The 14,906-nt window shown below is 41.5% G+C and overlaps 1 protein-coding gene across 2 annotated transcripts in view; it reads right to left on the bottom strand.

The window, feature by feature from the left end:
- Positions 1 to 1,547: 1,547 nt before the first annotated feature.
- The window catches only part of LOC133535965 (creatine kinase S-type, mitochondrial-like), a 13,667-nt gene continuing 308 nt past the window's right edge, over positions 1,548 to 14,906 (bottom strand). The window contains exons 2-10 of one of the 2 annotated variants that reach the window (XM_061876067.1): positions 11,797 to 11,972; positions 9,283 to 9,481; positions 9,123 to 9,218; positions 8,833 to 9,054; positions 4,802 to 4,887; positions 4,330 to 4,453; positions 4,087 to 4,221; positions 1,823 to 1,948; positions 1,548 to 1,751 (exon numbers count right to left, since the gene is read on the bottom strand). In XM_061876067.1, the coding sequence (XP_061732051.1) occupies positions 1,635 to 1,751; positions 1,823 to 1,948; positions 4,087 to 4,221; positions 4,330 to 4,453; positions 4,802 to 4,887; positions 8,833 to 9,054; positions 9,123 to 9,218; positions 9,283 to 9,481; positions 11,797 to 11,945 (1,254 nt within the window). In that variant the 5' untranslated portion in view covers positions 11,946 to 11,972 and the 3' untranslated portion in view covers positions 1,548 to 1,634. Of the gene's footprint in view, positions 1,752 to 1,822; positions 1,949 to 4,086; positions 4,222 to 4,329; positions 4,454 to 4,562; positions 4,649 to 4,801; positions 4,888 to 8,832; positions 9,055 to 9,122; positions 9,219 to 9,282; positions 9,482 to 11,796; positions 11,973 to 14,906 lie in introns of both variants that reach the window. The other variant, XM_061876066.1, reaches the window with a different exon arrangement.

The raw sequence follows: 14,906 nt of genomic DNA, 5'->3' as shown, positions 1-14,906 counted from the left end.
TATACAGTACAGGTATATATGTATGTATATATGTATATAAAGGTATATACAGTACAGGCGTAATGTGATCAAACTTTCTTGTTCTTGTCAAAAGTCTAGCAGCCGCATTTTGTACCAACTGTAATCTTTTAATGCTAGACATGGGGAGACCCGAAAATAATACGTTACAGTAATCGAGACGAGGCGTAACAAACGCATGGATAATGATCTCGGCGTCTTTAGTGGACAGAATGGAGCGTACTTCTGAACTTCTTTGGGCATTTAATCTCTAAAAATGTTGGAGCCCACGCTTGAATTTACCGGACAATAAAGAATACATTAAGTAGAAAGTTTAAGCCATCAAAATAGACTTAGACCTGTCACAGGACGGATGTAATGCTGTTGACAACCACTAGGACACATGGTTTCACCGCATCGAGGGACTGCAAAATACAACATTCTTGCAGGCATGGGATTTTTTTTTCCGTCTGTAGCCGGAAATCCATGTTTTCTATCTGTAAAACATTAATTTGAAAAAAATCTTTTTTTTCCCCCCAACCTATTATGTGTGTTAAAATTGTGTGTGTGTGTTAAAATTGTGTGTGTGTGGTCGCCCTGACACATTTTTTCACTAAATTTGGCTGCTAACTCTTAGACCAGGGGTAGGGAACCTATGGCTCTAGAGCCAGATGTGGCTCTTTTAAAGACTGCATCTGGTTCTCAGATAAATCTTAGCTGACATTGCTTAACACGATAATTATGAATAATTTCAGTGCTAAAAATAACGTGCACAATACAAAACATTCTCATGCATTTAAATCCATCCATTCGTTTTCTACCGCACCCGTTCAAGAAGTCGCATTAATGGTAAGAAGTTTTTTTATGTCACGATGGGGGGGGGTCGCAGCTTGCTGCAGGGTCATTCTCCCAGGAAGGCAGACGGACTACTCGGGACATAGCATTTAGGTAAAAACATGATTTGATTTAAACTAAAAAAAGATGGATGGACCGCTCGCCTGTATCGGTTGGGGACATCTCTACGCTGCTGATCCGCTTGAGATGGTTTCCTGTGGACGGGACTCCCACTGCTGTCTTGGAGCCACTATGGATTGAACTTTCACAGTATCATGTTAGACCCGCTTGACATCCATTGCTTTCGGTCCCCTAGAGGGGGGGGGGTTGCCCACATCTGAGGTCCTCTCCAAGGTTTCTCATAGTCAGCATTGTCACTGGCGTCCCACTGGATGTGAATTCTCCCTGCCCACTGGGTGTGAGTTTTCCTTGCCCTTTTGTGGGTTCTTCCGAGGATGTTGTAGTCGTAATGATTTGTGCAGTCCTTTGAGACATTTGTGATTTGGGGCTATATAAATAAACATTGATTGATTGATATCTGAGTCAGGTGCAGTCATCAAAAGAGCCACATCTGGATCTAGAGCCATAGGTTCCCTACCCCTGGTCTAGTGTCTCAGTAGAGAATCGCAGGTGATGCAAATAAAGCATGTCTTTAAAAAATAAGAAGTCTGATCATCCTTGGTGCAGATGCAGCGAAGCACAGAAGAAGTCAAACATTGAATGATGATTTTACTTCTGCAGTTACAGTGAAACTTCTGAGGTAGAAAGAAGCGTGCCCTCAGTGCAAATCTACAGCAAAGGTCTTATTTACGGAACTGAGCGACGGGAGGCGGGACCTTGATGTCCTGGCCCTTCTCCAGCCTCTTCTCGCACTCGATCAGGTAGTTGACGCCGTCCACCAGCAGCTGGACCAGCTCCACCTGAGGCACGGCAGAAACAAGTCCGTGTACTTCTGTCCACGCGTCTGATCTCAAGACGGACGGACGCTCACCTCGGACTTGCCCAGACGGTCGTTGTTGGAGATGTCGAAGGTGTCGCCTGTGGCCGCGGTGTCCACGCCCCCCGTGCCCCTCTTCTGCAGCCTCAAGTTGTCCAGGATTTTAGAGAAGCGTGGATCCTGCAGGAGAATTTTCACACATGATCACGTGACCGAGCATTAACAACACTCCTACAAAGCAGTGATTCTTAGTTATCTTCGGTTTTTTTACTTAAAAGGTAATAATTTCATGTCAAGTCATCATTAAATCATATGTCAGAAGGCATTAATAAATCATCTTCTTTCCCAATAGTTCTATAACTGATAAATCAGCTCATTTCAGCCCTGAAATCTTGTTATTGTTTTCATTTCGATGTCCCGCCCTCCACCGTTTGACCAACTAGTAAGTCCGTGAGCGTGTCACGTCCAGGTTGCCAGTTACGCAACACCCTTTTTGTTTGGCTACTGCCACTGGTAAAGTTACTAAACATTTCAGACCTTAGTAGATCTAAAAGTTACCGTTCTCAACGTATTCATGACAAAGCCAGGAACAAAACCAGGTTTTGTATTGGGGATGCATCGGGAAGATTAGATTAGATAGTACTTTATTCATTCCGTCAGGAGAGTTCCTTCAGGAAAATTAAAATTTTCAGCACAATCCCATTCAAGTTTAGACAAACATTACAGGGAGACAGAACAGGATCGCTGACGGGTCTGCCGGCTTCCAGCGCCCCTTACAAAAAAAGATGAGATAAAGGTAAACAAAGAGGGGGAGTGGGGGTGGGGGGGATGGGAGAAAAAAATAATAATAAAAAAATAGAAGATTAAAATAAAATGAAAAAAATCGGTCTCAGCCTGGGCTCTGGATGGAGACCATTGAAGATTTTTTCATCCGATGCCAAGCTTGCTCATTTCCTCCTTGATAAGTAAGTCAGGCATTTATGTTTTCTTATTACTTGCAATAAATGGAAGTGGACATTTGGTATGTAAACTATATTATATTATTGGTGTCTTTCATTATTTTTATTTTATTATTTGTTTGTTTTGTTTTATTTTATTTTATTTATATTATTATTTTATGTTTTTATTGTTATTTGTTTTGTTTTATTGAATTTTTTTGATGTATTTTATTCTTGTATTCAATCCAATCCACTTTATTTATATAGCACATTTAAACAACAATAACGTTTCCAAAGTGCTGCACAGCCACGTTGAAAACAATATTAAAAAAAAACAATATTATGCTCCACCAATGACTGAATAAAAACAAAAAATAAATACATATAAAAACAATATAAAAAAAACAATATAAAAACAAATATGATTAAAAACTATTTTAAAGGGTCAAATCAATTAAAAGAGTTAAATAGAAATCAAAGTGTATAAAAAACACAGAGGACCACACAACTCACGTAGTGTTAAAAGCCAAAGAATAAAAATGTATTCTACTGTTCATTTTTTTAATTCTATTTTATTGATGACTTTTATTATTTGAATTGTATAGTTATTTGTTTGTTTTGTTTTATTCTATTTTATTGATGTATTTTATCATTTATTATCATTTGTTTGTTTTGTTTTATTCTATTTTATTGATGTCTTTTACTATCTTTATTTTATTATTATTTGTTTGTTTTGTTTTATTCTATTTTATTGATGTATTTTACTATTTTTATTTTATTATTATTATTTGTTTGTTTTGTTTTATTCAATTTTATTGACGTCTTTTATTCTTTTATTCTATTTTATTGATGTGTTTTATTGTCGTATTCTATAATTTATTTGTTTAATTCTATTTTATTGATGTATTTTATTATTTTTTTGTATTATTATTATTTGTTTGTTTTGTTTTGTTCCATTTTATTTATGTACTTTATTATTTTCTTTTTCTCATCATTTGTTTGGTTTTTATTCTATTTTTTTAATGTAATTTATGATATTATTAATTGTGCGTTTATTGTTCACTTGTTTCTTTTTAAATGCTTGTCATTTTATTACTGTTATTATTTCTTTTTTTGGCGTGCTGCACTCTGGAGACAGTTTTGTTGTTAAAAGCGCGGGAGAAATAAAGAGGATTGGATCATTGATACTTGAGTGGGACCCAAGTCCTTCTTTAGTGGACAAATTGGGCCCCGAGGTCCAAAACGTTAAGAACCCCTGCTCTAGGGGACAGAATCCTTTTGTGCCCCCGCAGAAATGAATCTTTATTAATATCTCTGTATGTGTCAAGATGTACGCTATTACCTTTCACACAAACACATCACGGCGTTGCCCAGACTTACCTTGCTGAGTTTGGGCAGGCGCACATGCACGCCCGCCCTGAGACCTGTGCCCAGATTGGACGGGCACGTGAGTACGTAGCCCAGATGTTCATTCCACATGAACTCCCAGCCTCTCTCCTGGATCAGATGTTCCACCTGCGGGACACCACAGCAGGATCTTAGACGAAGTCTGCCTAGCAACACATGAACTCCGCCCCGCTAAGATCTTTGGCAACGTTGCATTGACTTGTTCCTAAGGTGGACCTGTTTGAGTCCTCTGCAGAATCTCTCAAAGACCCTCTTCATGTTGCCCCCCTTCTCCATGGAGATGACTCGGGTGTGGTCCTCCTCGTTGATCCAGATCAGGAAGGTCTTCTCGTTGTTGTGCCTGAAGGGGGACCAAAGAGGGGGGGGGGGGTGAGGACCACGCCACGTCCCGTCCTGTCAAGCTCTGGACCAGCAGGGTCCGGCACACGGCATGGAGACATGCGTCCTACCAGATGCCCCTGGCGTCAGGCCAGTCCCGGGCCATGAAGGCACACGTCAACAAGGGAGACACTGGCTTGTCAAACAGGAAGTGATCCTACAGGGTGTGTCGGGGGAAGGGGAGGGGGGGGGGGGGCACATGGAGGGTAGAAGAAGGATCAGCAGGGAGTCAAGGACGGCGGAACACTTGAGGCCCTAAAGTCCTAATCCTCTACGAAAAGGGGGAGTCGATGGACAGGGTCGGCCTTACCAGATCCCCCTGGCATCGGGCCAGTCTCGGGCCATGAAGGCCGAGGTGAGTAAGGGAGACACGGGCTTGTCAAACAGGAAGTGGTCCTGATGGTGTGTGGCAGCGTTGGATCAGAACACAAAAGTCACACACGTAGTCCACCGTGTAAAAAACACCAGAATTGCACGGCATTGAACCGCATTTTAGTGTACCCTTACAACAAAGGACTTTGAAAAATGATGATACGCTCTTACTTTGAAGTAATTAACTGTAATTTCAAAGTAAAATGCCGAGTCCTCTGTAATATGTTGTGGCAAAATTGATATTTTAGTCATTTCTTGTGTATCAAGTTGAGACTAAGTGCTTAAGTGTGTTGCTCCGTCCTCGCTGCATCAAAAATAAGAGACTTTTATGGCACTCATACATCCCTGAAGCCCACAGGAGACATGGACACAGTTTATCTTCCACCTACACGAGACTGATGTGATGTTAGAACATCACTCATTCCTGTTCTGTTGTTTAAAGGTTGCTCTTAAAAAGTTTGGTCTTCACGATTGATACCGCCTTTCCCCATGTTTAATTAAAACATTCCTGTTTTTGCTAAAATCACAATCAAATAAAGTTTATTTTACTCATTCTTCCTTCCCCCTCTCTAATGAAGTGGCCGTACTACTGCCCCCATGTGGCCAAAAGAGGAAATTATTTGGGTAGACTGTGTACCTAATGAAGTGGCCGTACTATTGCCCCCATGTGGCCAAAAGAGGAACTTATTTAGGTAGACTGTGTACCTAATGAAGTGGCCGTACTACTGCCCCCATGTGGCCAAAAGAGCAACTTATTTGGGTAGACTGTGTACCTAATGAAGTGGCCACACTACTGCCCCCATGTGGCCAAAAAAGCAACTTATTTAGGTAGACTGTGTACCTAATGAAGTGGCCGTACTACTGCCCCCATGTGGCCAAAAAAGGAACTTATTTGGGCGGACTGTGTACCTAATGAAGTGGCCGTACTACTGCCCCCATGTGGCCAAAAGAGGAACTTCTTTCGGTAGACTGTGTACCTAATGAAGTGGCCGTATTACTGCCCCCATGTGGCCAAAAGAGGAACTTATTTGGGTGGACTGTGTACCTAATGAAGTGGCCGTACTACTGCCCCCATGTGGCCAAAAAAGGAACTTATTTGGGCGGACTGTGTACCTAATGAAGTGGCCGTACTACTGCCCCCATGTGGCCAAAAAAGGAACTTATTTGGGCGGACTGTGTACCTAATGAAGTGGCCGTACTACTGCCCCCATGTGGCTTAAAAAGCAACTTATTTAGGTAGACTGTGTACCTAATGAAGTGGCCGTACTACTGCCCCCATGTGGCCAAAAGAGGAACTTATTTAGGTAGACTGTGTACCTAATGAAGTGGCCGTACTACTGCCCCCATGTGGCCAAAAGAGGAACTTCTTTGGGTGGACTGAGTACCTAATGAAGTGGCCGTACTACTGCCCCCATGTGGCCAAAAAAGGAACTTATTTGGGCGGACTGTGTACCTAATGAAGTGGCGGTACTACGGCCCCCATGTGGCCAAAATAGGAACTTATTTGGGCGGACTGTGTACCTAATGAAGTGGCGGTACTACGGCCCCCATGTGGCCAAAAAAGGAACTTATTTGGGCGGACTGTGTACCTAATGAAGTGGCGGTACTACGGCCCCCATGTGGCCAAAAAAGGAACTTATTTGGGCGGACTGTGTACCTAATGAAGTGGCGGTACTACGGCCCCCATGTGGCCAAAATAGGAACTTATTCAGGTAGACTGTGTACCTAATGAAGTGGCCGTACTACTGCCCCCATGTGGCCAAAAGAGGAACTTATTCGGGTAGACTGTGTACCTAATGAAGTGGCCGTACTACTGCCCCCATGTGGCCAAAAGAGGAACTTATTTAGGTAGACAGTGTACCTAATGACGTGGCCGTACTACTGCCCCCATGTGGCCAAAAGAGGAACTTATTTAGGTAGACAGTGTACCTAATGAAGTGGCCGTACTACTGCCCCCATGTGGCCAAAAGAGGAACTTATTTAGGTAGACTGTGTACCTAATGAAGTGGCTGTACTACTGCCCCCATGTGGCCAAAAGAGGAACTTATTTAGGTAGACTGTGTACCTAATGAAGTGGCTGTACTACTGCCCCCATGTGGCCAAAAGAGGAACTTATTTAGGTAGACTGTGTACCTAATGACGTGGCCGTACTACTGCCCCCATGTGGCCAAAAGAGGAACTTATTTAGGTAGACTGTGTACCTAATGAAGTGGCTGTACTACTGCCCCCATGTGGCCAAAAGAGGAACTTATTTAGGTAGACTGTGTACCTAATGAAGTGGCTGTACTACTGCCCCCATGTGGCCAAAAGAGGAACTTATTTAGGTAGACTGTGTACCTAATGAAGTGGCCGTACTACTGCCCCCATGTGGCCAAAAGAGGAACTTATTTAGGTAGACTGTGTACCTAATGAAGTGGCTGTACTACTGCCCCCATGTGGCCAAAAGAGGAACTTATTTAGGTAGACTGTGTACCTAATGACGTGGCCGTACTACTGCCCCCATGTGGCCAAAAGAGGAACTTATTTAGGTAGACTGTGTACCTAATGAAGTGGCTGTACTACTGCCCCCATGTGGCCAAAAGAGGAACTTATTCAGGTAGACTGTGTACCTAATGAAGTGGCCGTACTACTGCCCCCATGTGGCCAAAAAAGGAACTTATTTGGGCGGACTGTGTACCTAATGAAGTGGCCGTACTACTGCCCCCATGTGGCCAAAAGAGGAACTTATTTAGGTAGACAGTGTACCTAATGACGTGGCCGTACTACTGCCCCCATGTGGCCAAAAGAGGAACTTATTTAGGTAGACAGTGTACCTAATGACGTGGCCGTACTACTGCCCCCATGTGGCCAAAAGAGGAACTTATTTAGGTAGACTGTGTACCTAATGAAGTGGCTGTACTACTGCCCCCATGTGGCCAAAAGAGGAACTTATTCAGGTAGACTGTGTACCTAATGAAGTGGCCGTACTACTGTCCCCATGTGGCCAAAAGAGGAACTTATTTAGGTAGACTGTGTACCTAATGAAGTGGCCGTACTACTGCCCCCATGTGGCCAAAAGAGGAACTTATTTAGGTAGACTGTGTACCTAATGAAGTGGCCGTACTACTGCCCCCATGTGGCCAAAAGTGGAACTTATTTAGGTAGACTGTGTACCTAATGAAGTGGCCGTACTACTGCCCCCATGTGGCCAAAAGAGGAACTTCTTTCGGTAGACTGTGTACCTAATGAAGTGGCCGTACTACTGCCCCCATGTGGCCAAAAGAGGAACTTATTTAGGTAGACTGTGTACCTAATGAAGTGGCCGTACTACTGCCCCCATGTGGCCAAAAGAGGAACTTCTTTCGGTACATTGAGTACCTAATGAAGTGGCCGTACTACTGCCCCGTGTGGCCAAAAGAGGAACTTATTTAGGTAGACTGTGTACCTAATGAAGTGGCCGTACTACTGCCCCCATGTGGCCAAAATAGGAACTTATTTAGGTAGACTGTGTACCTAATGAAGTGGCCGTACTACTGCCCCCATGTGGCCAAAATAGGAACTTATTTAGGTAGACTGTGTACCTAATGAAGTGGCCTCACTGCTGCCTCAATGTGGCCAAAAGAGGAACTTATTTGGGTAGACTGTGTACCTAATGAAGTGGCCGTACTACTGCCCCCATGTGGCCAAAAGAGGAACTTATTTAGGTAGACTGTGTACCTAATGAAGTGTCCGTACTACTGCCCCCATGTGGCCAAAAGAGGAACTTATTTAGGTAGACTGTGTACCTAATGAAGTGTCCGTACTACTGCCCCCATGTGGCCAAAAGAGGAACTTATTTAGGTAGACTGTGTACCTAATGAAGTGTCCGTACTACTGCCCCCATGTGGCCAAAAGAGGAACTTACTTAGGTAGACTGTGTACCTAATGAAGTGGCCGTACTACTGCCCCCATGTGGCCAAAAGAGGAACTTCTTAGGGTGGATATTCTTACATCAATCAGCTGCTGCTGCTCCTGCTCCGTCATCTCCCCCAGGCTGTAGTATCGCCCCGCCAGGTCGCCCTTCAGGCCGGCCAAGGCCGTCACCGCCACACGCTCCACCTCCCGACGCTCCGCCCGCGTGCAGGCGGGCGGCAGGCTGAGGCCGCGAATGCTGCGGCCGGTGCGGACGCGCGAGGACAGCACGTAGTTCTCATCAAACATGCCGTTGGTCAGCTGGCGGAGAAGAGAGCACGGTTGTGAGCGGCGAGGGGTGGGGGGGAAAAGGGGCGTGGTCACGGCACCTTAGAGGAGTCCAGGTCGGTGGGGTGGGTCATGGTCTTGGGGTCGTAGCCGTTATGGCGGTCCTTGATGATGGGGTCAAAGAGCTCGGCGAAGACCTGAAGCAGGAAGCAGCATGTGTTGAAGCAGGAAGCCCACAGGTGACCTTTCACCTCCCTGTACCTCATAGCTCTCCTCGTCTCCCGCCACGCAGCCCACCGTCTTGATGAAAGGATGCCCGGGGTTGTCCACCCCGGTCTGGATGCACTGGTCCAAGGTCCAGTTGTTGGGGGTCAATCTGTCCCTCAGCTTTGCGTAAATGGCGGGCGTCAAAGCCGCCGCCATGCAGTTGTTGTGTTTGCGGAGGTCGGGAAAGTCAGAGCTGCAAAGGTGGGGAGATTGGGCAGAGGGGGGGGGGGGGGGGGGTGGATGGAAAATGAAATCTGAGAAGGTCACAGCAAGACTTTCACACCAGGACATCATCAACACTGCCCCTTCATTAGGTACACCTGTCAAATACTTTAAAGGCCTACTGAAAGCCACTACTAGCGACCACGCAGTCTGATAGTTTATATTTCAATGATGAAATATTAACATTGCAACACATGCCAATATGGCCGCTTTAGTTTACTAAATTGCAATTTGAAATTTCGCGCAGAAGTATCCTGCTAAAACGTCGCGGTATGATGACACGTGCGTGTGACGTCACGCATTGTAGAGGACATCTTGTTCCAGCACTGTTCCCAGCTATAAGTCGTCTGTTTCCATCGCATAATTCCACACTATTCTGGACATCTGTGTTGCTGAATTTTTTGCAATTTTTTCAATGAATAATGGAGACGTCAAAGAAGAAAGCTGTAGGTGGGAAGCGGTGTATTGCGGCCGCCTTTAGCGACACAAACACAGCAGGTGTTTCATTGTTTACATTACCGTACACAGCTATAAGTTGTCTGTTTCCATCGCATAATTCCACACTATTCTGGACATCTGTGTTGCTGAGTTTTTTGCAATCTGTTCAATGAATAATGGAGATGTCAAAGAAGAAAGCTGTAAGTGGGAAGCGGTGTATTGCAGCCGCCTTTAGCGACACAAACACAGCAGGTGTTTCATTGTTTACATTACCGTACACAGCTATAAGTCGTCTGTTTCCATCGCATAATTCCACACTATTCTGGACATCTGTGTTGCTGAATTTTTTGCAATTTTTTCAATGAATAATGGAGACGTCAAAGAAGAAAGCTGTAGGTGGGAAGCGGTGTATTGCGGCCGCCTTTAGCGACACAAACACAGCAGGTGTTTCATTGTTTACATTACCGTACACAGCTATAAGTCGTCTGTTTCCATCACATAATTCCACAGTATTCTGGACATCTGTGTTGCTGAATCTTTTGCAATTTGTTCAATGAATAATGGAGACGTCAAAGAAGAAAGCTGTAGGTGGGAAGCGGTGTATTGCAGCCGCCTTTAGCGACACAAACACAGCAGGTGTTTCATTGTTTACATTACCGTACACAGCTATAAGTCGTCTGTTTCCATCGCATAATTCCACACTATTCTGGACATCTGTGTTGCTGAATTTTTTGCAATCTGTTCAATGAATAATGGAGATGTCAAAGAAGAAAGCTGTAGGTGGGAAGCGGTGTATTGCGGCCGCCTTTAGCGACACAAACACAGCAGGTGTTTCCTTGTTTACATTACCGTACACAGCTATAAGTCGTCTGTTTCCATCGCATAATTCCACACTATTCTGGACAGCTGTGTTGCTGAATTTTTTGCAATTTTTTCAATGAATAATGGAGACGTCAAAGAAGAAAGCTGTAGGTGGGAAGCGGTGTATTGCGGCCGCCTTTAGCGACACAAACACAGCCAGTGTTTCATTGTTTACATTCTTTAAAGATGATGGTGAAGCTTTACTACGGAACAGAGCGGTCAAGCGAACACGGTTGGATTGGACCACACACACAAAGTACAGTGTGTTATGCAGCGATCATTTGGACCACACACACAAAGTACAGTGTATTATGCAGCGATCATTTCGAAAGATCGTGTTTCAAAGAGGGTCCCTTGCGAAGGGCAGAGATGGGCATCGCCACCACTCGTCGACTGGTGCTGAAGAAAGGTGCAGGTTGTACAGGTACGACCATATAATCTCACTAAAACACTAGTAACACAATAAGGAGGTAAGGGATTTTCCAGAATTATCCTAGTAAATGTGTCTAATAACATCTGAATCACTCCCACTGTATAGTCTTTTTTTCTCTTCTAGTCCTTCACTCTCACTTTCCTCATCCACGAATCTTTCATCCTCGCTCAAATTAATGTGAAAATCGTCGCTTTCTCGCTCTGAATCGCTCTAGCTGCTGGTGGCCATGATTGTAAACAATGTTCAGATGTGAGGAGCTCCACAACCCGTGACGTCACGCGCACATCGTCCGCTACTTCCGGTACAGGCAAGGCTTTTTTATTAGCGACCAAAAGTTGCGAACTTTATCATCGATGTTCTCTACTAAATCCTTTCAGCAAAAATATGGCAATATTGCAAAATGATGAAGTATGACACATAGAATGGAGCTGCTATCCCCGTTTGAATAAGAACATCTCATTTCAGTAGGCCTTTAAAGTGTAAAAGTAAGTGCTGCGTCGTCATGTGATCATCAGGACACTCTTGGCTAATTCTTCAAAAAAGGAGGTTCTCACCTGGGAGGGAAGAGCTTTGTCTTGGCTTCCGCCGCCAAACTGCCGCTGTCACTCAGCAGGAAGCCCGTGGCCAGGCTGCCCGCCCCCAGGGTGGCCAGCAGGGCGGCGGTGTTGCGGCCAGTGACCACGCGTGTGAAAGTGTTCGCCATCTCGGTGTCGAGTTCGGAGTGAAGGAGCTTGAGCGGGAAAAGGAAGCAAAAGTGATCCAAATCGGATTGGTGAAAGAGGCTTGAGTCGCCATGGCAACCGACTGTACAGGTGGACACGTGTTACACGCGTGTGGGAAGTGTTGGGACTCGGACCGCGGGTGTGGTGTCATGTGCAGAAGGAGGGGGGAAAGGATGGAGGGAAACTTTTTGGTAGTCCTCCCTCGCTGAGAAACATTTGGACACGTCTGACTTGGACCATCCAACTCATTCCTGTCTCATTTACCCCCCAAAGATCGATTTGCATACACAAAAAAAAAGTTGTAACCGAGAAAAAAATAATTTGAAAAGAAAAAGCTAGAATTAAAGAAACACAAATGATTTGCAAACAAAACAGACGAAAAAAATAATTTGCTACCCAAAAACGATTACCAAACAAAAAATACATATTTGCCATAAAACGATTGGCAAACAAAACAAAGGAATGTCACCGAAAATCAATTTGCTATATAAAAAAAAACTATTCACAACAAAAATTAGGATCTGCAAAGAAAAAAAATGATTATAACAAAAAAAAGGATTTAAAACCTCTCAATAAACATTTTTGCAACCAAATACATCATTTTCCATTAAAAAAATATTTGTAGCCAGAAATAAAAACAAACTTATATTTTGAACGAAAACCAAAATCGATTTGAAAAACAATAAAAAGTTTGCTAAAATAAAAAAAAGATTCGCAACCAAAAAAAAAATATTTGCAAACTGAACAAACGAGTTATGACCAAAAAACTACCAGCAAAACCCCACAAACGATTCTAAAAAAAAATAAACAAAAACGATTTTTAACCTCTCAAAAAAACTACAATGTTTGCCATTAAAACAATATTTGTAAGCCAAAACAAAAATGCAACCAGAAATTAGAAAAAAAACCGATTTGCTCCAAAAAAGTTGCCACCAAAAAAAAAAATGTTATACAAAAAGCCTGAATTGAAACACAAAAGATTTGCAAACAAAAGACACGATTTGTATCCCAAAAAAATAATTTGCTAACAAAAAAATAACGATTAGCTACCAAAAATTGATTACCGGTAAAAAAAAACACCTGTTTGTCGTAAAACGATTTGCAAACAAAACAAACGAATGCCACCGAAAAACGATTTGCTATATAAAAAAAAACTATTAACAAAAATTAGGATCTGCAAACAAAAAAATGATTATAACAAAAAAGGATTTATAACCTCTCAATAAAACTTTCTGCAACCAAATACATCATTTTCCATTAAAAAAATATTTGTAGCCAGAAAAAAATATATATATATATTTTGAACGAAAACCCCCAAAAATTTGCAAACAATAGAAAGTTTGTAAAAAAAAAAAGATTCGCAACCAAAAAAAAAATATTTGCAAACTGAAGAAATGATTTACAACCAAAAAACTACCAGCAAACCCGCAAAAACGATTCTAAAAAAAATAAACAAAAACGATTTTTAACCTCTCAAAAAAACTTTCTGCAACCGACTACAATGTTTGCCATTAAAACAATATTTGTAACCCAAAACAAAAATGCAACCAGAAATTTAAAAAAAAAACGATTTGCTCCAAAAAAGTTGCCACCAAAAAAAAAATGTTAAACAAAAAGCCTGAATTGAAACACAAAAGATTTGCAAACAAAAGACACGATTTGCATCCCCCCAAAAATAATCTGCTAACAAAAAAATAACGATTAGCTTCCAAAAATTGATTACCAATAAAAAAAAAACACCTGTTTGTCGTAAAACGATTTGCAAACAAAACAAACGGTCGCCACCGAAAATTGATTTGTTATACAAAAAAAAAAAAAATTTACAACCAAAAAAATATTTGCAACAAAAATTACGATTTGCAAACAAAGAAAATGATTCTAACCCAAAAAAAAAAGAATTTATAAACCCTCAATAAAACTTTTTGCAACCAAATACATAATTTGCCATTAAAACATTTTTTGTAACCAGAAATGAAAATAAACTTATTATGAACAAAAAACAAAAACGATTTGCAAAGAAAAGAAACAGTTTGCTAACAAAACAATTTACAACAGAAAAAATAATAATTTTGCAACCAAAAAAAAAAACTTTTTCCAAACTAAAGAAACAATTTACAACCAAAAAACTACCTGCAACCCCCAAAAACAATTCTACGGAGCCCCTAAAGGGACATGGGGAGTTTTTAAAAATATTTTTAAGATTTGTAACTCATGCTCACCAAGTACATATAAAAAAATACATATATACTGTATATATATATATATATATTTTTTTTTTTTTTTTTTTTTGGGCCCATACCCCTTTGGGGGCTACGTTCGATTCTAACCAAAATAAAAATAAAAATACAAATAGATTTTTAAACCCTCAAAAGAACTTTTTGTAACCCAAAGTTATGAATTCCAACCCCAAAAAATTATTTGCTACCTAAAAACGATTTACAACAAAAAAAAAACTTATCTGCAGTAAAACAATTTGCCAACAAAACAAACGATTGCCACTGAAAATCGATTTGCTATACAAAAAAAAACAATTAATTAACAACCAAAAAAAGATTTGCAACAAAAATTTGGATTTGCAAACAAAGAAAACGATTCTAACCAAAAAATAGATTTATAACCCCCCTCAAAAAAAGGTTTTTGCAACCAAATACATAATTTACCATTAAAAAACTATTTATAACCAGAAATATATTTAAAAAAAAAAACAGATATGTTCAATGAAAATCAAAAACTATATGCAAACAAAAGAAACAGTTTGCAACAATTTACAACAAAAAAAACGATTTACAAGCTAAAGAAACTATTTCCAACCACAAAACTACCTGCCACCACCCCCCAAAAAAAGAAAGATTTTTAACCCCTCAAAAAAAAAATTCTGCAACCAAATAAAATGTTTGCTATTAAAATAATATTTCTAACCCAAAATTACGATTTGTAACCAA

Source organism: Nerophis ophidion, linkage group LG17, assembly GCF_033978795.1.
Source record: "Nerophis ophidion isolate RoL-2023_Sa linkage group LG17, RoL_Noph_v1.0, whole genome shotgun sequence".
Classification (NCBI taxonomy): Eukaryota; Metazoa; Chordata; class Actinopteri; order Syngnathiformes; family Syngnathidae; genus Nerophis; species Nerophis ophidion.
This window is presented reverse-complemented; position numbering and strand designations above follow the sequence as displayed.